The 26,884-nt window shown below is 42.5% G+C and overlaps 4 protein-coding genes across 9 annotated transcripts; 2 read left to right on the forward strand and 2 right to left on the reverse strand.

Annotated features, from left to right (window-relative positions):
• The first annotated feature begins 9 nt into the window (after nt 1–9).
• On the forward strand, nt 10–6,445 carry Sppl (signal peptide peptidase-like protein). 6 transcript variants are annotated; one of them, XM_076788377.1, is made up of 8 exons: nt 10–167; nt 671–1,031; nt 1,792–1,856; nt 1,926–2,074; nt 2,152–2,465; nt 2,545–2,888; nt 3,072–3,497; nt 3,583–6,445. In XM_076788377.1, exons 4-8 carry the CDS (start codon nt 2,046–2,048, stop codon nt 3,649–3,651), a joined length of 1,182 nt encoding a protein of 393 aa, XP_076644492.1. In that variant the 5' UTR covers nt 10–167; nt 671–1,031; nt 1,792–1,856; nt 1,926–2,045; the 3' UTR covers nt 3,652–6,445. The 6 variants fall into 6 exon arrangements, 5 of the variants coding, with proteins under 5 accessions (XP_076644492.1, XP_076644495.1, XP_076644494.1 ...); XR_013082319.1 differs by lacking the exon at nt 10–167 and having other exon boundaries at nt 215–1,031; nt 3,583–3,758; nt 4,503–6,445; XM_076788380.1 differs by lacking the exon at nt 671–1,031 and having other exon boundaries at nt 12–167.
• LOC143354357 (calcium release-activated calcium channel protein 1) lies at nt 4,818–10,249 on the reverse strand. The gene is made up of 3 exons (XM_076788382.1): nt 9,727–10,249; nt 8,651–9,521; nt 4,818–7,692 (listed from the first exon to the last, which is right to left on the reverse strand). Exons 2-3 carry the CDS (start codon nt 9,254–9,256, stop codon nt 7,201–7,203), a joined length of 1,098 nt encoding a protein of 365 aa, XP_076644497.1. The 5' UTR covers nt 9,257–9,521; nt 9,727–10,249; the 3' UTR covers nt 4,818–7,200.
• Nucleotides 10,250–11,264: 1,015 nt separating this feature from the next.
• Nucleotides 11,265–14,447, forward strand: LOC143354341 (uncharacterized). The gene is made up of 5 exons (XM_076788350.1): nt 11,265–11,409; nt 11,524–12,524; nt 12,741–12,982; nt 13,059–13,337; nt 13,453–14,447. Exons 2-5 carry the CDS (start codon nt 12,519–12,521, stop codon nt 13,661–13,663), a joined length of 738 nt encoding a protein of 245 aa, XP_076644465.1. The 5' UTR covers nt 11,265–11,409; nt 11,524–12,518; the 3' UTR covers nt 13,664–14,447.
• Nucleotides 14,448–14,535: 88 nt separating this feature from the next.
• On the reverse strand, nt 14,536–24,639 carry LOC143354342 (fatty acid synthase). Its single transcript, XM_076788351.1, has 19 exons — nt 24,042–24,639; nt 23,732–23,982; nt 23,402–23,633; nt 22,833–23,251; nt 22,454–22,747; nt 22,159–22,366; nt 21,901–22,061; nt 21,501–21,818; nt 20,923–21,428; nt 20,146–20,450; nt 19,662–20,060; nt 18,480–19,513; nt 18,121–18,362; nt 17,349–18,045; nt 16,400–17,231; nt 15,815–16,287; nt 15,201–15,455; nt 14,809–15,063; nt 14,536–14,724 (listed from the first exon to the last, which is right to left on the reverse strand). The coding sequence occupies exons 1-19, from the start codon at nt 24,223–24,225 to the stop codon at nt 14,539–14,541; spliced, it is 7,251 nt and encodes a 2,416-aa protein (XP_076644466.1). The 5' UTR covers nt 24,226–24,639; the 3' UTR covers nt 14,536–14,538.
• Nucleotides 24,640–26,884: the final 2,245 nt, after the last annotated feature.

Raw genomic sequence — 26,884 nt, forward strand, 5'->3', positions numbered from 1 at the left:
AATTGAAAAAAAAGTGTCATCGGTAGAGGAAAATGTGCAGAAATTATATTGTAAATGGAAAAGACAGTATTATTGGCAATATTGCCTAGCCTGACAATCTATTATAATATTATATTTATGATAACTGGGAAGTCCGCTTACACTAGCGGGACGATTCGTCTACTAATGTGAGTAATATTTTTATATTTATTACGGAAAATAGCGAACGTTTCACACAATATACTTTTTTTTTAAGTGCCGCATGGAAAATAAGGCAGCTGACACAACTATATCACAATTTTATTTAGCCTGTTCACATTTTACTTTATTCGTTTACAAATAAGATATTGTTCAAATAATATGCACAGCCAGTTACAAAAGTCCATCTACTTGTCAAACTTTCGAACACTTGAAACAAAGAGTCAGGATTTCATATACATATGTACATTTTATTGATATTGATTCATTATTATTATTGATTTCTTAAATAAATTAAGCAAATGCTGAACAAATAACGATGTTTTTATTCGCACATGAAAGTATATAAATAAACCGAAAATGTGCAAATGTTACGTAACGAATTGTGGCTAAGTTGTTTCAAATGCCTCGTGCATTGGACCTACATACATAGACCGTACATGTCTCACACCGAAGAACGGAGCCAATGGAAGACGGTCATGAATTTTTGCAGGCGAAATGACGTATATCGCAGCAATCTAATAAAAATCGTTCTGGTACGAGAGGACAAATGAAAGATGGATATATCGTAACGCTAGCTGTACGAAACGCACGCGTTAATTTGTTAAGGCTAATGCGTTTCGAACACCCAGTAGAGAAGCTTGACGCAGGTCTGCGCCTGTCAACCAGCAGTTGACCTGTGTATAAAGTTGACCGTGGTATTTGACCGATCGCGCGCGGTAATATACATCTCTTTTGCGTGTGCATCGCTGTGCATATTCCGCGGATTGATATCCCGATTCACGTGAGCGGTGTGTTTGAGCGCACGAAGTGATGAGAGACGTCGCGAAGGACCCAGGCTTCTGACCACCCAGGTGAGACTGCGTGGATCGTGGATCACCAAAATATCAGGACAATCTGGGGTAAGGGAGTAGCAACCTCTTGGGGCCAGCGGTGGTCACGTGACCCGTCTGTTTACCAAAATGGTGAACGTCTATATTATACAAATGATCCCCGATTCCGTCGAAGACCCGTCGGTTCACCTGCGACAGTTCTAATACACTAGAACGGGGTTACACCGGCGGTCGTACCGTTAACAGTAATATGTCGTAGGCGAACATAGTTGAACGCTGTTGCTGCGCCTGCGATCGCGTTCCGTGTTCGGTCGCGAACGATTCCAGCGAAAGTTTGAAAGTGGCCGCACGAAAGTGTCTTCCGCTTGTAATCTCTCGGTAATTCTGCAACCGTCAGCGCGGACACCGTTCCGAACATTTTCGAGCGTGTTCAACTACGATGCGACCACTGCCACGTTAATCCATTAACGCTCGAATTATTCGCAGTAAACTGCTTCCCGTATGCTTTGCTGCTTCTATCGCATTATTTACAAGCACCTTGGGGAAAACTCGAACGAAAGTGTCAACGAAATTAGACACTGGGCGTTAATGGGTTAATCAGCGAATGCTTTGAGACAAATTGATAGATCCTTGCATCCAAAATAGTGCTGCTCTTTTTCGCCATATCCTGGTTTTGGACTTCTTTTTTTTGTTCATGTAATTTCTCTAATATTTAGTCTTTTCTTTTATCCTACCATTGTTCTGTGTTAGCCATGTAATTGTTACATTGTGTTTTGTCAAGGGGGTGACTGAAGTTCTGCGAGGCCTAATTTTATTGCTGACAATGTTGAATGTACAACGTTACAGGTACAGTTGATTTATTGTCTTCTGTTCTGAGAGTCAACACTTACTAATATCGCTCTATCATTTTTGCAGCGATTACAGATGATCTCTGATGTAGGTTAGTGCGATCAGGAAGCACTTTCGACTAAGACATTTAAATGTCTGAAGGTGTCCTAGCACAGCATTTAGTGCTTTGACCAGGCATTTTTAAACATGGCCACGTATCAAGTTGACTATCAGTGGTTAGTTGGTAATTTATTGAAAAATCTATACGATTCTTTGTACCTTGAACATATTGAAATCTACTGATGATTTTTAGGGCTTACAACATAATGGACTCATCTAGGATATCTACTTTCCTAATATCGATTTTATTGATAGTCTATGGTAGTTTCCGATCTCTCAACATGGAACAGGAAGCTAGAGAAAGAGAAAAAGAAAAGGAACGTAGTAATTTATTGACTGGAATACTCAGCAATTGTAGCACAGCCAATGCAGATGGTGCTAATGGAAGAGTTCAAACCTTAAACACGATGCATGCTCTTTTTCTACCTCTTGGTGCTTCCATCTCCCTGCTCATCATGTTTTTCTTTTTCGATAGCATGCAGATGCTCGTAACCATCTGTACAGCTAGTAAGTTTCATCGATGAGAGAAAGATCAATGGAGAGAAACACTGGGAGAACCAGCATTGACTATATACTTTGTTCACAGTTGTAGCTACAGTTGCATTGGCGTTTCTTTTACTGCCTATGTGTCAATACATTATTAGACCGTGTTCAGACGGTAATAAAATATCGTTCGGTGTCTGCGGAAGGTTTACAGGTGCAGAACTACTTTCATTCTCTTTGAGTGTGAGTATAGTATGCATCTGGGTCTTGACGGGACATTGGCTACTCATGGACGCAATGGGTATGGGACTTTGCGTAGCGTTCATTGCGTTCTTTCGACTACCTAGTCTAAAGGTATCTACCATACTGCTAACGGGCCTGCTGATTTACGATGTCTTCTGGGTTTTCTTTTCATCCTATATATTCAGCACAAACGTAATGGTTAAGGTGAGTTTCAAGAGAAGATCCAGAATTCAGAACAGGGGCTGTTCTAGTCTTGAACGTTGTATTATAGAGTTCTATTATAGTTTCGAATGTATTTTGAAACTTCTAGACTAGAATTTCCCCGTGATACGAGTATAAGAATCGTTTAATCGTTAGTACTGACTATTAGTGCCGTTTTTTTAATAGGTAGCAACTAGATCGGCAGATAACCCAGTGAATCTTGTGGCTAGAAGGTTGCACTTAGGTGGTGTAGCGAGAGAAGCACCAAAACTTCCTCTACCTGGAAAGCTAGTCTTTCCGTCGATGCATCAAGCAGGACATTTTTCTATGCTAGGTCTTGGCGACGTTGTGATGCCGGGTCTATTGCTTTGTTTCGTTTTGCGGTACGATGCATACAAAAAAACGCAACTATTGCCAGGCGGTTGTGAAACTGGAGTTCCGCCCCCGCGTCACATAAACCGTATTAGTTACTTTCATTGTTCCCTGATCGGTTATTTTCTGGGATTACTTACTGCTACCGTAAGCTCCGAGGTGTTTAAAGCTGCGCAGCCTGCCTTACTATACCTTGTGCCCTTTACCTTGTTGCCACTGCTCACGATGGCATACCTGAAGGTACTCTCAATAGTCTTTATCTCCGTACTCTGATCATGTTTACACTCACGGGGAAACTATGTAAATATGCAACAATGCGTTTCAGGGTGATCTACGTCGAATGTGGAGTGAACCGTTCATATCTCAACAACCTTCTAAACACATGGAAGTTTGACAAGAGTCATGGGTTTGTGTACATTACACATTATGGAAAGGAAACTATTTGTATCAATCCTGTTGTCATTTATCATCACGTCCTTATTTTTATCAATGTCATTTAATGTAAGTACTTCATTTCTATGTGCAGTACACATCTTTTAACAATGCAATGAGAATTGCAGTTGCATAGTCAGAGAACAATACCAGTAATTCACGGTGCAATCGAAGGTTTGGCATATTTTATACGTTCTTTTGTCTTCGCTGGTCGTAAACGCAATACATATTAGCAGTGGAGTCTTTTGTGTTCCGAATTGAAAGGCGAAACAATTCTCGAAAAACGTATTAAGAATATCCACACTGCTATATGAGTACGTATTGTTAGATGACTTGATTTTTGTTCCGCAATTTAGTAAGTATACTAAAACGTGAGAGTCGCGAAATTCATTTCAAAGAGAAAATATAATTTTTATTTCAGCACAATGAGAGCATCGTATTGTAATATTTTTTACATTCACACAAGAAAAAAAGGAACATTTTTTCCCCTCTTCTTTTTCTTCATTGAACTAATAATACGTTCTATATATTGATGATTTTACTCTAACTTCATTATAAATGTGTGTGATACTCCGTGCAGAAAGTTTCTTTTTAATTTATTATTCAATGGATATCAGAATAATTGTATGTCACATGTAGTTACGAATAGAGTAATTCGATAATTATTCGGAGATTTCCATGAAAATCTAGTGAATGTATGTGTGTAGGTTGTGACTTTCTTTTACTTGGAGCTAGTGTCGAACAAAGCATCGTTCAGTGCGAACTTGTATATAAATTTTTCGTTTTTATAAATTTAAGGATTAAAATTTACAGTTTGTTATTAGGATTAAACAGCAAGGCGTCTTACTTGCCAAATGTCATGCTGACACGTAGCATGGCGTGACCGAGATAACTGATAATACAGTCTCAGAAAGGATGAAAGTGCAAGAAGCTGTAGGAACTCCTATCATAAATGAGAAGATAATGAACATTGAATTGCATACGTATTTACCTTCTTAATTTACAAGAACTATCTCGTGATAAGAAAAAGAGTTTGTTATCGCAAAATAGAGTTTTTTAACTAAGCTCTTGCTATGGATAGGCAGTTCAGGAAGACTTTGTATGTTTATTTAAAAACAAGACTGAAAATAATATTATATGAAAAGCCAATTTATTGCAAGGTCTCTGAAAGAAAAACAATCAATTCCTTTCGTTTGTAACTTTCTCGTATCACTTTACGGTAGCGTAGATTGATATATAATATAATATAATATAATATAATGTATGATATACATATATAATATTATGCAACGTGACACAAGTAAATACTGATTGCATTCGTAACATTCGTATCCTATAATTTGCAATAGATTACATTGGAATTAAAGTCAGAGATTGGTTAGTTATTTTTTGGCCGCTGTAATTTATCGAATTACCAGTTTGAAAGTTACAAAAAGAAAAATGCTATATTAGCCTCTGAACATATTTTATAAATAAGAACATTTGTTAGAACGTTAGCATGTATTATTATTATTATTATTATTATTATTATTATTTGTTTCGCATCTTAGAACGGTATAGAGATATTAGAAATGGTAAATGATTGGGTGAACACAGTATCAATTTAAAGTAAACTTACTTGTACACTTGTATATTGACTTAGAAAGTGAAATTTCACTCGTAACACAGAAAGAACAGATTGTATCGCATCTGTTTTATTAACGAGAATATTTTGTAATTCGTTCGTCTTAAGTATCTCATTGTTTATTTTGTATTCAGCAGTTGATGCTAGATGGTGTTATACAAAAACTAATTATTTAGAACCATTTCAAAGGTTTATTTATACACAGATATTTTTTTACTTACGTTAACACAGTTCAAACTATTTATAATGAACTATTCATACTTCATAACGAACGAAATACTCTTTTTGATACGGTTTAATTAGTTTTTGTATAAAACTGCGACTCTTCCCTTTATTCGCTTACCTGTCCATAGCACAAGCAGTTTGCTCTTATTCATTACGCGCTCTATAGAGGACATTTTTTATGAGTCAAGAAAAGAACGAAAAAGAACAGAATACCTATTTCACTTTATAATATAAGGACACAAGTGATAAAGTATATTTTAACTACTTCCGTTACGAAGAAATAAAAAAAAAAAAAGAACAAAAAAGACTTGATCATCCTCGACGTGGGTGAAACGAAATGCGTTATCATAGATATGTCGAAAAGCTTAAGATTCAGTTTAATCGTTCGCTGTAAGATCTTTTATTTTCGAACAAACCAACGTACGTTACAATGCAGGGTTCATTCTACTGTGATGTACGTGTTAACTTTCATTTTCTCCTTCCATTGTACATACTATTGAAGAACCCTATACATTAATTTTGTATTATCAGATATGCGCCAATCCTGTAATCAACCGTTCAATTAATTGTATAAAAAAAAGTACGACAAATCAATTTTTGTACATTTAAATTAAGTCGAACGTTTTCGTTGGAATGATTAGAGGTGTTGTGCAATATAAGGTACCGTTTCTTTTTTACAAGTGGTTTCGTTGTTACAGGAGGGTCTTGCAAGACACTACTTTTCATTTAGGAGAAACATTTGTATTATGCTCTTGCTTTAATTACAATTCTTCTTTTGATTCGTATTACTTTTTTTCTTCTTTTTTTTTCTTTTTGTACAAACAGAATTTTAATCATAATACATTGTAGAAAATACCGATTGTAAGATTACGACTTAGTTTATGGTGAAAATGAAAGGTGGATCAAATTACTATATATATTTTCTCTTTCTTTCTCTCTTCTAGATTAAGTAATGAGCCACACTTTGATTAACAAGAGAGTCTTCAAGTCTGAGAAAAAAGAATAATTTATTTGACTAGGATAACAAGTTCTGGAACGAAAGCATGTACATAAAATGAAATCGAGCACTCGACTGTCCTTCAGTTTTCCCACAAACTAAGCGACGAAAATCTATATATAAATAAATATATATATATATTTAGCGATACGACGATTCGTACGATAAAAAGCGAAGCAATCGGGGGAAACACATTTAAAGAAAAATCGGGAATTAAGTCGTAAATAGAACATAATTAAAATGCTAAATATAATATAGCTAATAACACTAAGAGCACTTTGCTTGTACTGTTGCAATTCTTGACTTGCATGTGTACAGCTATGTACATTTTTATATATAATAAAACACGATCATTTTCGTGCGGTCGTGTTAAAAAAAAAGTAAAGTTATTGAATAAACTTAATGTGTTCTTTTTCTATTATTTCTTTTACATATATATATATATATGTATGTATGTATGTATGTATGTATGTATGTATGTATGTGTGTGTGTTTTAAGTACAATATTTAAATTTCAGCGATTACGATAACCAGAGAGAAACGGATGGTGTTACAGTCTGCTGCGTGTTTTTAGGAAACGGTGACGGTGTATCCAGTTGACATCCTTTCGCAACGTGAAAGATGGCAACTCTTTAACAGATCACACCTATTAGGAAATCTGCGAATCAGACGCTGCTCTGTCCGATTGCCACGTTATCTAAATTCCGTTTAATGCTCTCCAGCTCGTTCATATCAGTCACCGAGGATTCGCATTTGTACACCACCAGGGAATGATAAAAGTGTACAGCGAAAGCTATGAAGACTATTAGGACCGGGATCACTATGATAGTACTGGCAGTCGCGGCTGTGAAAGAGTAGTCCCAGAACTTCACCCAACAGAGTATAGCTACCTCGACCAAAAACAGAAACAGGCCCAGAACTGTGGAGAAGGCCCACGCCAACTCGATGAAACCGCGCATTCTCTCGTGCGGCGATTCTGTTACCAAACGCGATACCTGAAGCTTACTGATGGCCTCAATATTCGGTAACAAATATGTGCTTATCATTAGAGCAAAGATGTGCACTGATACCAGGACGGTTGTGCAAACAGCGAACATCACGAACAGCCACTCCGGCACCGCGTTCGGATCGTTTATTTGGAGTTCTACCATAGCCACCTGAAAGTCAGAAAAAATAGAGTACCGATACAATGAAACGTATCCGTACATCAGGTACACGCGTAATCGATTAGACAAATTGCATGGTTCAAACGACAGAGTATACGTTCAGATAAAAATACGCGACTTAATGTTGTTCTGCTTTAGCAAGCGTGCGTGTACAATACGAGTCCGAGATGGTACACCGTACAATGAATAGAGTGAATTACTATAGCGTCCGCGCGCGCGCGCAAGATATATTGTTAAAGAAAGTGATATTTGTCTTACATAATCATAGATCAGACTGAAGATTACACAGAATTGTCGTTCGCGTCTGTCTAATGATTTTCAGGAAACGTTGTGTAATCCCCGGCGGATTTTCTGATTATACAAACATAGATTTCTTGGAAAATTTTACTCAACGAGGAATTCGCGACTCTGCGACCGTTTCGAATATGTAGTAATACACGATCATGAATATTTCAGCGGGTACTTGACGCTCGATTAACCATTGGTATTTTATAGTTACATCACAGACTATTACAAAGTAATGGACGTATGAACCTTGCGAAGCCGTACTGTTCCCTCTTGGAAGATTATGCAAAAATTTCCTAAAATACTTGGAAATATATAGTTCGAGATTAATATTCGATTCCCTAGATTGTACAAATCGGACCAAATTAAATGAAATTTGATAGAAATACAAATTTTTGCTCCCCGTTATAAGAGGGTTTACTGTATCTTGCGATACGCTAACTGAAACCGCTAGTATGCGGAAGAGTATTCTAGAGGCAAGTGCGCCACTGCAGGGTTAATTGAACGTTGATCAACGGTACAGCTAAACAGCGTGTTGGCACGATGTCGGTGACAGCATCGAGCGTTTCGTCAGAACGGATAACATTGTCAGGATGCTTAGGAACACGCTGATTCGTATTGGAGTTGATTCCCTGGGTACATTCAGTAGGAAGCAGGTGCTTACCATTGCAAATCCGCTTAACAATTCCGATGTTGTTGCAGTTGCTTTCAATTTAGCGCGACTCATGTGGAGTCTCCTCCACGAGAGACCTTCAGGACCATCGTGATCCTCCGTAGAGAGGGCGGTCGGTGTTGGCGGTACCTGGGGTCCTGCACACGTACAGCAACATGTGTATGGCACATTGTTCGAGATGTGGCTGTTCGAATGGGGACTCGAAAATGGAAGGCTGCCCATCGATCTCATGTCCATGGCCACGTAGCGACTGTTTCTGCTCCTTGGCGACAGGACCAACTCGCTTTGAGAGGCGTACAAGGTACTCTTCGAGTTGTAATGGGAATAGCTGGCATCATTGGTTTGAGCATGCTTCGGTAGATAGGCTACAGAAGTTGGTCTAGTCCTGTGAGCGCCATGGGACAATTGGATAAAATCAATCTGAGTACACTTGTCCGCTTTCCCTGTTATCTCCTCATTGCTCTTTTGCGAGAGGATGGTATTGCTTCTTCCACGCCTTTCATCGTGATTGGGAACACTATTTCGCTTTGCCAGATCCTTTTCGATGCCATTATCGTTCGACATATTGCCGCTTTCAATCTCCAAACTCCTGCTCATTTAAACTTGTATGCTCCCCGGACGAACACTGACGAACGCTCTACCAGATTCTGCGGCTATGTCATCGATGCTTCTTTCTGCGGCACTGGGAGTCAAAGGATCGTGGCACCGTTTTCGCGAATGTTCAATGTTATCATTGTTTCCTTCCCAACGGATTGAGTCACTGCCGCTGCACGTTCACACAATCACACTGGCGCGATTACCATACGCTTAAATCCTTGCCACTATATTCGTTCTGCTTCATCATTGTAACGTGGCAGGTTTTCTTTGAAAAAAAAAAGAAAAAAGAGTAACTAAAATATCACTCTTTCGTTTGCAACAGGTACATCGCGGAATTAATGTGAACCGTGGCCAAGGAACGAGTCGTTTTTCAGGATGTCGTTCAGAAGCATTGAAACACCTTCGGACCGAGGCAAGTGACACCGTAGGTGTTTAATTAAAAAATAATTTAATTGGATATAATTGATCACCAATTGGTTGTTGCGCTCACGTTGATATTCCAACAGGTACCGCACTGAATTGAATTGAACCGTGGCGAGGAGCGCCACGTCCTTCGGGACGTTGTCTGAGGTCTTGGGTCTAACAGTTGCGAAAGCGTTCAGAAGTGTCCCGAATCGTAGCGAGTTGCTAGCGGCCTCCACGACGGAACACTGACCGAAGGCTGGCGTCGCATCGCCGAGGAATACACATGACGTACCCGACTGAATCATAACAATAGTATTAATTGCCTCCGAGGCATATCGGCTACATAATAACCGACTGTGTAGTCCTAGCGTACGTGCATGCCTGCCATCGCTCCGTGGATCCCCGTCTCTCTTCTCTGGCGCGTCTACCGCGAAATGCTACCGCGGCCAATGACGCTTGTGCTCATGACTTTGAAACAGAAGATAAGACGGGGCACGGTGAACGTATCCGGCGCAGACACCTACATACCAGTTATAACAATGTCGTTAATACCAATGGCCCGAGGGGGGAAGCACATCGACTAGTTTTTGTTATCGCTGAACGGTGCATTTGTATGTGTGTGTTATTTTTTAAACTGTTCTCGTAAATCCCAGAGTGACTATGTCATTGTCGAGGTACGCTTACTTTATACGATGTCTTGATTAGCATACTTATCCCTCTTGTATTATCTTTTCTATTTATAGAAGATTTGTTTATATCGATTAGTATTATTATTTCGTTAGTAAAACTAGCGAACAGAAATATCCGCGAGTATGTTTGCATGCAGATAAAAGATCAGATCGTCATTGGAGAAACCATTTTGAATTGCGGCAACGGTGGAAAAGCGAGGAGTTGTGGAAAACCTTCCATCTTCATAGTCAGAAACCGTGTCACCATAATTCACGTTGATAGCTCGAATGTCCAGCAGTAAGGTGCGACATAGTTAACGATCTATTGGGTACCTGTTGTCTTGTTAAAAACAAGTTTCTCGCCAGGAAGATTGAAAATTTTCCAATGTACGAATTTTCATGCATATTTATTCTGTTTTGTTTGTATTGCATAGAATGTCTACGCAGCACAAGTTTCAAGCGGTCGCGCTAATGTGTGTCATCAATGATTTATCGGATAAATGTTATCCCTCAACAGTTAATTTACATGCGTAATTGCGCGGACAATTTCGCAGGAATTGTTGCGAGGATTGGTGTTCAGCGAACCGGCGATAGTATATTCACACTTGTGTGTACAATTGACTCTTAAGATTCTGAGTAAGGCATAATGCGTTTCGAGAGTGATGACTGAGGCGTCGTAGGAAACTAGGAAGCTGAAGCTCGAATAAAGAACAATTTAGCGAAGGGAAAAGAATTCTTTCTCTTCCGACAACCTTTCGCAAGTAAACTGGTTTTAGTCCACTGAAAAAATTGACACAAGAGGATTGTTAGTTAATTGTTCAATAGCGACCACTATTTCAATCGTAAACTAACAAGTTAGTTTAAGTAATGTAAATTACCATCTTTGTTTTAGATTATTGCTTAAAAGAAAATAATTAACCAACGTAAAGCTATGAATAATTTCACTGCGTCTGAGACGATGCAACCCGCTCAGCAACCGCGCTTTTGTCTGTCGGGTTGCATCGTCTAGGCACCAGTGATGGGATATGGCATGAGACCGGTCTTGTTAGCATCAGTAAGTAAATATTTGGATAAAATGGGGTGGATACCTTGATATCACTTTGCACGATTTTTCAAAAATTGTTGTTTGTATTGTGAAAAATATCATGTCATATACATGCTACTAAACGTATTCATAAGCAACTCTACATACAGATACGTTATTGCAAATGGTCATTCTGGATGCGCATGCGCGAAAAAACGCGTTCCATATTTCACCACTGGCTTCAGGTAATCCAAGGTAATCTGGTAGCGATCAGCAGTGACGCGTGCGCAAAGGTTCCTCAATCAGAAACTCTAACACTCTGTCGTTTAAAGTTCTTTGAGATTCTACGTATAAGTCGGTTGGACCGTCAGCGGTTAAATGTTGATAGTGTTGTATGGTTAGTTCTTCGACAATACTCGTGCACATTTTGTGGGCATACGGAGGGATAAACAAGGTTCGTTTGTCATCGAGTTAACTTCTTAAAATCTTCCGTAGAGACGTTCACGAGCTTACGGTGTCAAATCGGTGGACGAAAATAAACAACCGTGTGCCTCGATGCAATATTTTGGTGCATAGAAATGCTGTGGCGCATGTTGCAGACAGAAATATATTGACGTGCGTAGCATTGTGAGCTTCTTTCAGTACCGTTAAGACGCATTTACGTGTTAATCGGTCCAGTGGTTGTCCATTTCACACTAAAAAACGTCGGTATCCTTGGCGTCGTAGAAATTGCAATACGCAAACATTCTCGTGAATCGACGAGCAACGAATCGTTTCGCATTGAGAGCAATTAAAAGAATAATTAACATGTTAACTGATAACTGAAAATTCTAGTTTTCTCATTCGCCCAGCTAAAGATTGCTGTTTTGATGTTATGGTTGCATATTCTGTGAGGTAAATTCGAGGACATTCGAGAACGAGAACTACGAGAACATTCGTGATCGAGAAATCACTCGCAGACGATCAACGGCCTGAGTAGAGGTTAGCGTCTGCAAATAAGCAGCTACAAAACAGATTTGTATAGTGTGATTTTTTCACAAAACTTGTACCGAAAATCGCCACCGGCTGCGCAACGCTCGAGTACGTTGTGGCATTCGTCAAGAAGCATTGTTTACGACGACGCAGACATACGGAGGCTGTCTCCTTAAACTCTCCATTGGTCCAGATGACAGTAAGTAATTTGTTTGTTGTCAGCCATAGCCACGCATTGTCGTGTGGATACTATACCCTACCGGTGATTATAGTCACCCATTAGAATTTTTTATTGTTCCACAACTTTAACTGAACCTGTTACAGCTACGTTATTTTTGCTATTACCGGTTGCTTTATTCCTTGTCGCGAGATAATGCAGTATCAAAAAAGTTAAACTTTTTTTTCTTCGATTCAGAACACAATGGGAGGAGCAAATCTTCACACACCCCCTTCGATATTCCAACACATGATGGGCCAACAGGGCATGTCCCAGCAGCCTGGACCTTGGATGTATATGCCACAAGTGCCTCCTATGTCTATGCCATGGAGCATGCAATCCTTGCAACAACCGAAGCTAGTCAGATTTACCGGTGGGTCTACCTTCGAACCAATCCTCCATCAGAAGAGAAAATTAGCACTTTCGGATATAGCGGACACGTGAGCGACCATACCTTTGTCTTCTAGATATTCAATGCTTGAATACAGATTGTAACAAATCGTTATAATATTGCAGGAGACAAACGAAGCAGTTTATAACAGAGGAAAAAATGGCAGCACATTTTAAAGATTTGCACATTAGTCCCAATTACCAGTCGCAATCGCCCGCAACATCCACATCGGTAACAGAAGCACAAGTGGTTCCTCCAAACGAGCTGAATATGGACTTGGAAGTAGGAGCAACGAATTTAAATGCGGATCCAACGAAATCTGGGCAACCCAAATTGGTTCTTTCGGAGGAGATTAAGAGGCTGCAACCAGACCCTGTTATTCCACCTTCGCTGTTATCTAAACTGTATGTTGGAACGTTTATTTTCACAGATATTTAAGCCACCGTATCCAGAGCATAAATTTACTTTGATCGGGACTCTTGCTAAAGATGATAAAGCTTTACAGGTTTTCGATTTCAGAGAGAGGCCCTCCATGGCACTAGTACTTTGGGAGCCACCGAGTAAACATCTACGTCTCCTGCCATCAAGGGTTACATCACCCCCGGTTCCCAGCGCGTCCGATAGTAACAACAACAGTAATAGCAACAACAATAATAACGAAGCCATTCCGAACTTGAACGAGACATTGCAATCGAGTAATTTACCATCGTTCGAACCGATGGAATTATGACGATAATCTTCTTAGCATGTACCTTACTTTTTTCGTTTCGTATTAGAGAAGTAAGGAGTATGGTATTGCGTTCTAACATCTATGTAGATATCGAAAAAACATGAAAAAATATATTGCTCTTCGTACTTTTTATTCAACGTCATAAGTTCGCGCAATGTTATAAATGTAGTTGAGGTATGAAACCTTTTCTAATTGAGCAAAGATATTCTTTGTCATTCAGTGAAGATTTTTTTTTACTTCAGTTGGCGCGTTCAGAGGCGTACTTACTATGTTTCGCAAAATCTGCAATTATCGTAATAAGGATACAAGTATTAAAAAAGTAGAAGAAGAAATAAGCAAAGCTGACTGGTTCCTTTCTATATCGAATACGATTTGGTTGCACGAGTGGAGAAAAGATAAAGGTAGAATTCTATTATTTACATATTATCGCGTTTAATGTTAAGCATAATTAATAGTGTTCGGGTGTAACATTCTTTTACTAATTAGTTGTCACGTTTCACGTACGTTAATCGAATAATTTTGTTCTACGACGTAACGTTAGAATGAATAGGAGGAGCAAGTGAGTTATTTGTAGGATCGGTACGTTTATCCGCTATAGTATAGATATGGTATAAGGTATACACGTGGTGTAATGTAAATTACGCAAATGTCCGATCGAGGAAGTACAATTGAATTCGCTGGATGGTTCGAGTGTGTTTGACGATTGTTTGGCAGGAATGTTTGAGCGATGATGTCCAATATGATGATTTTGCATAAAAGATATGACAAGACGTTTCATTAACAATGTATTCTTCATTTATTCATGACTGGTCCAAAGATTACAGGCAAACGACTAGTTCCTACCTAGCTGAGAAATATGGAATACTCTAATCGTTTCACGACGCTCTCACTGTGGATATGTTTTTGACCTGTACTTCCATATCGTTAGTCAGCAGGCTCTCTTTGAACATGTGCTCGTCCTCTACTGGTTCGCCGTTGATCACTGCCGCGCTCCTCTTGTTTTCAAGCATAGTAATGTGGTTGCCCTCTACCTCGCCCACGGTTACTCTTCCATAAGTCAACTGAAAAAGTATTTCACAGTGAGTATTTCACACCGTTACGAGTTACAGGACACTTAATCGATTGATGCATCGCGGTTATGTTACCTTGCGCAAACCATAAGCCTCGTCGGGCATTTGTATGGCCAACAACGTCGGTTTCAATAACGTGATGGGTGTTCTCAGCGGAGTCATAGCATCGCAATCGTATTCGTCTAATACCTGTAAGCGTTTGTATATAAACGTGGCGATAGCCTTCTGCGCCTCGGGCGTGTACACTTTATGAACATCCTCCGGCGTATACTCGAGCAGCGCATCCAGTTTCTCTTCCCAAGTGGTGCACTTGCTCAACGCCATTTTAAACTGCGAGAACACATTAATTATTTGCCAAATTGATACGGAACATAAAAGACAGGGTTTTGGTAATCAGTTTTCTGGTTCGAAATTTCAGGAATTTTAGCAACTAATTAGCGATTAAGATTTGAACCTGCCGCATTTACCTCGGTGGTTTTTGACGAATTGGTAACGGCCAATATGCCGACCAGGAGATTATTCTGGAAGGCATCCTCTGTCGTGGCGAAGAGCTGCTGCGACTTTATACTCTTCAAATAATTGGGGGACCCGTCCAAAAGTATTAGCTGACCGACGTAGCCTTGAGCCTCTAATCTCCTTACCAGCTCGATGGCTATCATCGACCCGTACGAATAACCTACTACGGTGAAGTCTTTTCGGTTTTTACATCTTTCTAAGACATACTGAAAGGAGACACTATATTGTAATCGAGGGAACAAACCAGAGTTGCAAATAAAATTCGCACGTGTAACCAGATTTGGGAAGTTGGAAAGGTTCTAGGCGTGTACGTACCAGGGGAGGGGGGCCAGTGGCGTTCAGCTACGAGTTCCTGGCCCCCCTTCCATTAACCTAGGCCTGGTTACCAGGGTGGATTTAATGGATATACTTGGAGGTCCCCGGTCCGCCAGGTACGCACCCTTCGGGGCGTCCGATGGCCCGGGGGTGCCCCATATATCCCCGCCTTCCAATCTGGGAGCGGCGGGAAATCCGTAACCTGGATTACCACCTCGTCAAAAAAAAAAATAAAAAGGCGTGTACGTACTGGTAAAAGACGGTCCGCCATTTCTTCTATGGTCAGCCCTGTATCGTATATTCCCATCTGCAAGCAGCAGGCTGAAGATCTCAATTCAGACGCCAATGGTGCAAAGATCGTAGCGCTTCCTTCGATACCAGGAATAAGGAACACTTCGTTTTGTTTCTCCTTGCATTTCACCGCAAGTTCAACGCAGTAATTGGTGTTCAGAATAGTTACGTTCATTGTCCTCATCAGCAGCTGCATTCCCACCAAATTCTCTGTCTTCGTGATTGTCTTCGCAAGCTGCTTGGTCTGTTTCTTGGTGTCCTTCGTGGACATTTCTACCAGTTTGGCTATGTTCAAGGCTCGAATGTCCTGGGCGGTCAGGAATACTTCGTAATCGCGTTCTAGCGTCTGCTTTATCTCCACGGCCATCATGGAGTCCATTCCGAGATCCGCCAGAGAAGCGCTCTGGCTGACGTTCTTAAGATCCTTGATGCCTGCATTGAGAAAATCGATCGATTAAATGCAACAAACTGTAAGATAACAGTAACGCGAAACTACATATAGTATTTGCTTTTTAAACGTGTTAATTAGCGAATGGTTGCATACTCATAATAGCCATCACTGCTTCGAGGACAGTACTAGCTTCGCTGGCGCTAGGTCGTTTCTCCGCTACCACCATGCTAGCCACGATGGGACGGGTTTGACAGAGGAATTTGTCCAGTTCTTCCAGGCACGAGGATATCCTTTGTTGCAAGGTTCCGCCGACCACGAGCTGTTTCTTATCTTGAAGAAGTTTGGCAGCCAGACCAACTTCTCCCACGGCTCCCCACTCGATCGCCATGCCTGGCAGACCTTCTTCGACCCTCCTCTCGCAGATTCTCTCCAACACCGCGTTGCCCATACCATAATTAGTCTGACCAGGACTTCCTCTTCCACAGGAGAGGGATGAGAACACGATAAAGAGACGAAGCTCCGGGCAGATTGTCCTCGTGAGCAGGTCTAGCTGCTTGGTGATGCCTGCCTTGGGCTTCATGCTTTCCTCGAAACTCTCCTCCGTCTGGTTAACGCAGAGACAGTCGTTCAACAGCGCCGCCAGGTTGAATACGCCGTCCACAGGCGCTTGTTTCTCTGCGGACTTCAAGATGAACTCGCAATCCTCACGCTTCGACGCGTCTACGCCGGAAATGATGAGGACCTTCACGCCGTACGATTTCCAGACGTTCGTCCTCATCCGCTGGTATCCAGTCTTGATACCGTTGCGAGAGACGATCACCAGGTTCCTGACACCCCGGATTACCAGCCAGTCGGCCATCTCCAGCCCAAGGCCACCCAAACCACCAACAATCACATAACTCTTGTCCGGAGCAGCATAGAAACGCGGATAGCCTAGCACTGGTGTATTCAACGGATCCTTCTCGTTGCCCACTTTGATCAGAATCTGAGGACAATTGCAAGAGTGCACAGGTCAAAATCATCTCTCCGCTTCTGCTAAGGGTGGTATACAAATGAACTTTAGAATTTGATAAATAACGGAGTATTCACAATGGACAAATACCTTTCCTATATGCTTGCCAGCAGCCATGAACCTTAACGCAACCTCCACTTCGTGCTTCTCGAAGCATTTCCTAGCCAAAGGCTTGATACATTTGTTCTTCATTCGCGAATCGATGAATTTGTGCATTTCTTCCTGAACATCCGGATAAATCCCGCTGATCATAGTGTCCATAATAATTCCGTGGAAGCTGACTTCCTTCAAGAAGATCTCCAGTCCCAGCTGGTTGTTCGCTGCCATGTCAAACTTACCGATCTCCAGGAATCGGCCTCGGTATTTTAAGCACCGAACCGATGCTTGGAGCTTGTCCTCTGCCAACGAGTTCAACACGATGTCCACGCCTACGCCACCAGTCTGTCTCATCACCATTTGCTCGAAACTAGTGTCTCTCGAGTTACCGATGTGATCGTCAGGGATACTGGGAAACGTTTCCCTGATGAACTTCCTCTTTTCCGGTGTTCCGACGGTGGTGAAGATCTCGCAACTCTCGGAGAGGGCAATATTAATTGCAGCTTGACCGAAAGCACCGCTACCAGCGTGGATCAGGACCTTCTCACCCTTCCTTAGTTTACCAAAGATGTAGAACGCATAAAATGCAGTGAAGTATGCACTGGGGATGGTCGCTGCATCCTCCAAGGACCATTCGTCTGGTACGGTCCACACGGTCACAGGCAGCGGAGCGACCAGGTTCGCTATAGAACTGAAGAGACAACTAGTTAGGCGAAGAGTAAACAATTCAAAAAAGTTTTTCGTTTATTTCGAAATGATCTCGTGCCTGCTGTGAGAGAAGCCCATCACTCTACGTCCACTGGTGTCTATTCCACTGAACTCGAATCCGATTAGACACTCGTTCAGCTTTCTGGTCTGCGAGATGGTTTCAGGCGTCAGTTTACCGGTGGCCAACATTACGTCCCTGAAGTTCAGGGAAGAGTAGACTACCTTGATGAGGTTCGCGTTGTTGGGATCCGGTTTGAGGTTGCCCTCGGTCCACTGAAGGGAACTCAGATCTCCTCTGACCTGTTAAACGAACATTATTAACGTATCATCTGTCGGTTATTATTTAATACTTTACAATTTTAATTTCTTTTTGACGAATGTCTCAATGTTTAGCTTCCTTTCACCATTTTTGCTTACCGGTATGTTCACAAAGCCATGGGACAAAGGAACAGGTTTCAAAGGTGGCAGAGGCAGATGCCTATAAGTACCCCAAACCCTTCCTGGTCGTAGAATGTTAATGCCGATGTCAATGTCAAGTTGGTCGGAATAGAATGGATCATCCAACGAGAATTTGGGAGCATTCTCATCCTGTATGATCACTGTTTTCGCTATTTCGCCGCAGGGTTCTCTTCTGAGACACTTGACCATGCCCAGAGCCCCGTTCTCCAGGTCTCCTTCAGCGACCAGGACTAATCGCGTGTCCCTTTCGTTCTTCTTCTTCCCTTCCTGGGCCTTCAGCATTTCTTTCACCTTGTTCAGCCAGCTGAATTCATTGTTGTTCACATAAACTACTTCCGTGATCCTGGGTAGTTTCTCCAGCCTCTTCAAAAGCAAAAGGGTCTGGCCTTTGTAGCTTTTCTCCAGCACAACGGCCAGTTCGTATCCTCGAAGGTACAAATAAGTGTCGCTGTTCACTACGTGCTCCTTTGTCAGAATAAACCCGTCGTCGACGATAGCCTGCATCAGCTGATCGAGGTAGTGTTGCCTCTTCCTCGTTGAGATGTCGTAAGTGATGGCCATAAAGATGGATCCGTCCTCTGGCAACTTGTTCGGCTCTAGCACGGTAATCTTCTCGATATCTGGAAGCTTTTCGTACCTCTCCGAGTTCGCGGCCAGCACCATCTTTGGTCGAATCATCGGCTGATTGCCTAACACCTTGAGGACGGTAGGCGTGAGCACTTCCTCGATGGGCAAGTTGTCATCGGGATCGATCAATTCCAGGATCTTTGGAGTGGTCAGTAAGCTGCTCTCCAAAGCCACTTGTGAAGATAGTACAACCATCTCTTCGAGGCTGGTTTCCGCCTTGTCTCGGTGCGCCACGAATTTGTACTCTTCGAGAATAGGGTCCGCCATGATCCTGCGCCGCTGAATAGGATTCGCCTTTAGCCCACGGATCTCCACGCCCGCGGAGACTATGGTGTCGTAGTCGGAGTATACGTAGACCGGCATATCTGCAATTTGGTTCTCGGTGAATATCAAGGATACAGATTTGTTCTCTTCTGTTAAGATATATGTGTACATAGAGCGCTCTAAGATATATGTGTACATAGAGCGTTTCGGCCAAACGAGACCACCTAAATATTATTCGAGACAACGTACCGATACTCTCCTCGCCGAAGTTCCGCACCTTATCAGTATGGGTTTTGACGTCCACGGTCATCTTTCTTATAGCCGTAGGCACGTATAGAGCTCTGGTGTCTAGACCTAGCAGTTTGATCTGTAACATGTTGTCCAGGAAAGCGGCCCAATTCTTCCTCCACTGGATGTGGCCCTTCGTCCCTCTGATAGAGGCGCTCTTCAGTCCTCTGAACACGCCTGTGTAGTCGTAGCCACGCAACTTTAGCTCCGTGTAGATATCGTTCTCGGTCAAGGCTTCCTCGTCATTCATTTCTGGTAGGAGCTTGGTAGGGATCATCTCCTGCGTGGGATTGTTTGTTCTGCGAATCATTCCGGATACGACGGTCGTGGATCCCTCGGATATCTCGAACTTCCCGGACCCTGGAGATACATACTGATGTTTAGCTCTTAGAAAACGAACAATGTGACATCACTTCTCGTTTCAAGAAATATCTTGAACGTTTACCTCTTTGGACTACGACCGTCAGTTGAACTTTGCCGTCCTTGGATAGGGTAGTCGCGCGCTCGAATTTAATGTCTTCAAAGACTACGGATACTTCGTCGAACAGCTTTCCCTGCAGCATAGAGACTGTCTCCCATACCAAGATCAGGTATCCCGTGGCTGGGACCAGGTTCCTTCCATCGATTACATGGTGGACCATGTACTCGTAGTTCTCGTCCTCCAAATAGATGTCGAGAATTCTCTCCGACGTGGTGATCTTCTGACGTTGCGTGTAGACCGGCACGAACCACTCGTTCGAGTGATCCCATCTGACAGATCATCCCTCTCAGTAAATTGTTTCAATATTCTTTCCAAATAAATGAAACGCAATCAAGGTGCAACACAAATTATAACATTTTTCACTGAACTTCACTTTCTGGGACTCAAAATTTTTCTCCTTTTATCTCTACGTTATCAACATCACCGTGTGCTTGTGATGCCGTCTAGCGGCTCCGCTCGTAGGACGACGCGCGACGCTGAGTACATACCAACATGGCGGCGCCCTTACCAGTCAAAAAAGCTTGAAATCGCTCAACTTCACTCGCGTATAACTTTTGGACAAGTGATTTCCGTGCTTTAAAACTTTCACTTTTGGATTTTGCTCGACAAAATCTACAGGATTGCATAAAAAAACTGCAAAATTTTTGGTCCCAGAAGGTGAAGTTTAACCACAGTTTTTCCTATCATCGAAAAAAAGTGTCCTTAGTCGTGGGACTGAAATAATAGTGTAACGGTGTGAACCTGATGTGAGGTGAGATCATCGGCGTGCTGCGGCTAACAGGGAACTGTACAGGCGGATAGATGTTGGCCAGCTGTAACTGTATGCCTGCATTGTACAGTTTCCCGAGAGCCTGCAGGAAGTATTCGGCATTGTCTTTGTGGCCTCGCAACGTTAGAGGTACGTTCGTTACGTCCGGATCTAGCGATCTCTTCAAGATTGCCTGGAGGAGACCATGAGGAGCGATCTCGATGGCTATAGCGTTTGTAGGGATCATCGTGGCGGTTTCGGCGAACAAGACAGAATTCAAGAGGTTGTTGGTGTGATACTCTGCCGAGGAGAACTGTGCCTCCGGTGCAGACCACTGGCTCTGGCTCACAGAAGTGCTCAACCACTTAGGACTACGCGGTTTTGGATCCGGAATTACTTTCTTCAGATACGCCAGCAATTTCGGACCAGCCTCCGCAATGTAGCGGCTGTGGTAGGCGATATTACTGCACGGTACCTCCTTGGCGAAGATTTTGCTGGCCTGAAAGATTTTGTTTCGTTAGCTGAACATTGAAAAAGCTTTCAATTTCTAATTTCTAATTTCCTGAAAGACCTGTAGTTCGGCCACAAACTTCTTCATAGACTCTGCCGGGCCGCTGATTGTAGAACTCTCCGGGCCATTATGGCAAGCCACCTCTATATCCGGTGGACAGAGATCCTTGATATCCTCGTAGCCCAAGCCGACCGCTGCCATGGATCCTCGAATCATTTTGGTCTCGATAGACGCGAGACCTCTCGAATAAGCCGAGAGGATCATTTGCTCGGCAGTAAAGCAGCCATCGGCGTAAGCGCAGCCTAGTTCTCCGACGGAATGGCCGATTATGTTGTCGGGCACGATGCCAGCGGACGCCAGAAGATCCACCAGACCAATCTACAATCGTCATATTATTTATTTTCACGTGCTGGATTCCTGATCGGTGTTTTGCGAGAATTTAACCGCGCGAGAGTTCTACCTGCACCGCGGCGATTCCCACGAACGAATTCAGAATGTTGTCGAAGGTTTTCTTGTCCTTGTTCGTGATAATGTCGACGATGTCCACGCCGAAGGGTTTCAGAGCCGCGTCGCACTTCTGGATGGCTTTGGCAAAGGTGGGGAATCTCATCAGCGATTCACCTGGTTCCAAAGATGACATATCAAGTCAGTGGAAAAATCGTACAATTTACAGATCATATAGACACTGCTCTTTCAAACAATGCATGACGATAAGTACCCATGCCAGGCCACTGAGATCCCATTCCAGAGAAAACGAACCAGACAGGTCTCTTCATGCCAGAGTATTCCTGAATCTCCCTAGGCGGCTTCTCGGATACTTTCGACCCAAGAATGGTGTAGCCCCTACATGGGTTACCGGTTATGTCCTCGGCATGAATCTCGTGCAACAGTCGAACGAATTCCACGTCGATTGGAATACTCTCCACCTACAAAATCAGTTATATCTCTTATCTTCTCTCTCTCTCTCTCCCTCTCTCTTGTGCATCGTTAATACTTTTGCTTATCCAACTAACATAATTCAGGAAAGTATCCAAAGCTTCTTCGTGACGACCGGACAATGCCACGAGCCTAGGTAAGTCGTCTGCAGGTGCACCGTTGTTCACCTTCTCCTTGCTGTGAGATTTCAAGAGAATGTGCGCATTCGCGCCGCCGAAACCGAACGAGTTTATGCCCACGTAACCACCGTCCCATGGGGTTGGTTCCGTGATCACCTGTAGCATTCCATCCTCGAAGCTCTTGATACCAGGAATGGGACTCTTGAAGTTCAGGTTCGGTGGAATCAAGCCGGACTCCATAGCAATCAGGATCTAGAAAAATTTTCGTTCGGTATTCGATCAAGCATTTATCGATTGTGATTACAATTACAGTTGTTGTTAGAAATTATATATGTACCTTGGCCACTGAGCAGAGTCCACTGGCAGGTTCGGCGTGTCCCAAGTTTGACTTGATAGAACCGATCCTCAAAGGAGTGCTTCTGTTTTTCACGAAGACTTGCTCGATAGCGTGGATCTCCTCGGGGTCGCCGACGCTGGTTCCAGTCCCATGGGCTTCCAGATAGGATATGACTGTCGGGGAGAGCTTGCACTCCCGGTAGAAGTCCTCCAACAGCATCTTCTGTATAGCGCTAGCAGGGAACGTAATCCCCTGTTCCTTGTACCCGTCGCAGTTCGACTTTCCGTAGACCACCGTTGCGTAAATTCGTTTGGCAACCTTCGCCTTCTGCAGGAAGATGACGCTGACTGCCTCACTGCGCACGTAACCGTTCGCTCTGCTGTCAAACGATTTACAACGGCAGTCCGTTGACAGGACACCTGTATACCGAACGTGATTTCATCGTTTTAGCTCTTGACGGTACAAGTACGGTAACGCTTCGACAGCTTTGTCCACTAAATTGGGGTTTAAAGTTGGAGTCTGTCGAAACGTTACTATTTCGCATCGACATCACCCTGTATGTACAGTACCGAGACGCGCGAACTGGAGAGACACGTAGGGGTGCAGACAGAGGTTAGAGCCACCCACGATCACCTGGTCGCAGACCCCGGTCTGTATCAGCCTGTAAGCCTGATCCAACGCGACCAAACTCGAGCTGCAAGCCGTATCTATCGCGTAGGAAGGCCCGTGCAGTCCGAAGAAGTAGGAGATCCTGTTCGCCAGCATAGCTCTGCTACATCCGGTGATGCCGAACCCGCTTGCCTAAAAGATAAAGACACATCCAAGAATTGAACGAAAAAAATTCCAAATTGAAAATATGTATCTCTGTTCTAGAACTGAACAGATCAAGCGACATCTACCTGCAGTTTCTCGTAGAACCAAGTCTTCTCCGACTCGCTGATACAGGATCCGATAACGACCCCTGTGTTGGTCCCTCGCAGCTGTCTGGGGTTCACCCCCGCGTCAAGGATCGCCTCGAACGCGTGTTCCAGCAGCATCCTGCACATTGGGTCCAGGGTATGAGCTTGTTTGTAGTGAACGCCAAAGAAGATAGCGTCGAACTTGGACAAATCTTCCACCTTGCCACCGTCCCGTGGTATTTCAGCGTGATCTATTCCAAAGAAACATACGGTTACTCCAATGATTTTCTGTAAAATTTCAGAGCTTCACCTAGTCGCCATCGAGTATAGTTGTCCGTGATCATGTCGACCTTGTTCATCAGATTCTCCTTCAGTTGCTGCACGTTGCGGCTCTCCGGGAAACGACCGGCGATACCGGTGATGACCACTTCTTCGCCAGGTTCCGGTGCAACGTAACTCGACGACTGCATCTCGCGCGCGTTTGCTACCGACATCTTTCTTTCCCAATCGGGTCTCTTTCTCGATCGATGCTCGAATTGATCACCGATGTCCCGCAGAAAGCTCTTTGTCCGGGTGATCCACGATCAAGGAACCACCGAGCCGCGAGATCAATTCAACTCGGTATTCGCAGCGGAAGATTAACTGTGTTAATCGATATTCAAACTATGCAATTTGAATCTGCACCGGGAACAGAACAGAACTGTTTCCGATTCGGTGACGGACAATGAGACCAACACTGGGGGACCACTCGCTAGACTCAAGTTCGAACAAAATGTACAAGGGCTTTTTATAACCATGATCATCCCCACTATTCGGGGCCTAGCGGTTCTTCTTTGAATATTCCTGAGGGTGATCTGCATAATGACCTTTGAAAATTCCATCGGTTGAACCCAATGGTGGCCAGGCCTGCCCCCGTGTGACTTTTAGTCATTATGCCATTGTGTCATTATTTTACCGGTTTAGAATTGTTTAAAAATAAGAGGCTTTCGAAGTTTGCAATTTTACAAGCAGTGGCCGGGAAGCTGTATATCGCGGTGCAAAGTTCACTTTAAATAACTTTAATTTCGACAATTTTAAAGTGTCCACTTTTTTAAAAACAGATCCGTAAAGATGACACTTGCTGCTATATCTTCATTTTTTTCAAATTTTTGAAAATGTCCCTGCTATGAAAACATTGCGTTTGTTTAAAACAATTGCAAAATAAATGGTGAAAAGAACATAGTTTTTAAATGACAACATTTTTAGTAGATACTCTTATCTTTTCATCGATTTGTTAGTTCTAGTCTTATAATTTAATGAAAAATGGGTGACACGTTTGTTTACAAGTCTGTAAAATCGAGAAACCCTTATATAGATATCGAAAAACCCTTCGACAGTCGTTCGTAGGTCACTAAAGACTACAAGATACATATTCAAATTTGAACAAAATCCGAAATATTACTGCAAACTGACCCTATAGCATCTGATAAGAGGGGAAGTCATCGAAATATACAGTTAGAAATACCAGGCGGAATACTAGATATGTATGAAATATTTTCAAGTTTGTCCTACATATGTCAAGGAAGAAATATATATTGTTTATTGTACGAGCTATCGAACATATATAGATTTTAAGCAGAACGATGGAGCCGATATGTACTGTATACGGATCAATTCATATTGCTTGCTTATGGAAACTTCCGCTCCCGAAATTCAAAATACCCTAACGAGAAAAGATCGGCTGCTCCACCCATCGAGCACTGAACTTGACGATAGAATAATATTAAATTCGTCGAATGTTGTCGTCTGATCCAATGAATATTCTCCGACGTGCTGACTATACGAAAGTCAAGGGTTGCCGGAAGTCGCCTTAAGGTCAATGCATATCTCACAGGCCACCAGAAAACGTAACAATAGATACTATTTTTACCAAGAAATTTCCGAATGATTAATTCCATGATATTCGACGTATAACGATTAAATTCCTTAACAACGTATTCTCCACCTATTACCACCAAGAATTCTGAAATGTTCTAGTTAACAGCTTTTTAACGTATTCCTCATCTATTACCACGACGAACTCTGAAAAGTTTTGGTTGGTAGGTTTTTAACACTAGGTTTGCGGAGCATTAAAAGTGAGTATTTCACATTACTTTATAAAAATAAGAATGTGTCTATCCAAATTTTCAGCCATTTTGTAAATAATATATACCTAAGGAAATAAGTTTGTTGAGTAATTCCACGCAGATGGATCTTCACAATCTCAATAATCGTAAATTAAAAATATTAGAACTCGTCATTTTGACGGTCTCCCGTAAACCTAGTGTTAAATAAATGTAGCATGTTCATTCTGCCTTCGTGCCGCCACGCCACGAACCGTCAGGGGTTCGCGAATCCCAGCGGTTCGCAGGTCAATGCCAGAGCCTGTCGGGCACGAAGGCAGAATGAACATGCTGTATTTATTTAAAAAGCTATCAACCAGAACTTTTCAGACGAGGAATTAAACGTTATAACAAACAAAATAACAATTTATTACTACGCTAACAAAAAAAAAAAAGAATATCATCTGATAATCTGTGCGGTGAAACAATTCGTCATTATTTATTTAAAAAGCTGTTAACTAAAACATTTCGGAGATCCCAGTGGTAATAGGTGGAGAATACGTTGTTAAGGAATTTAATCGTTATAATAAACAAAATAACAATTTATTACTATACTAACAAACCTATCCCCACCTCGGCCGCGCGTGTAGGTCCAATGTTTTGACATAGTATGTGTGACCGCTGTAGCCAATATTTCGAATACAGCCGAAAATGCGTGTGAAACGAGGCCTGCCTCTTCCACTCTGAACCAATCGGCTGCGCATTCGTATCAATACAATGTCACCACTTCGAACCCATACGAAATGGCGTCTTTCTACCCCCTACAATCGTTAGCCCACTGCTATAATCGACAGCTTACGTCGAATATCATGGAATTAAAAATAGTATCTATTGTTATGTTTTTCGAGTAGGAGCTCCTAAAAACATTTTTTTTTTGGGCCATGCACAGCAGGGAACTGTCAACACAGAAAAGGCTCGACAGGCCAGAGAATCAAAGCCTGGCACGTTTGTCGGCTCCTAAACGCTAGGGCCAAAACCAGGGTTGTAATGTTGAGCCAGTCGGACTGGCCTG

Source organism: Halictus rubicundus, chromosome 5 (assembly GCF_050948215.1).
Source record: "Halictus rubicundus isolate RS-2024b chromosome 5, iyHalRubi1_principal, whole genome shotgun sequence".
Lineage (NCBI taxonomy): Eukaryota > Metazoa > Arthropoda > Insecta > Hymenoptera > Halictidae > Halictus > Halictus rubicundus.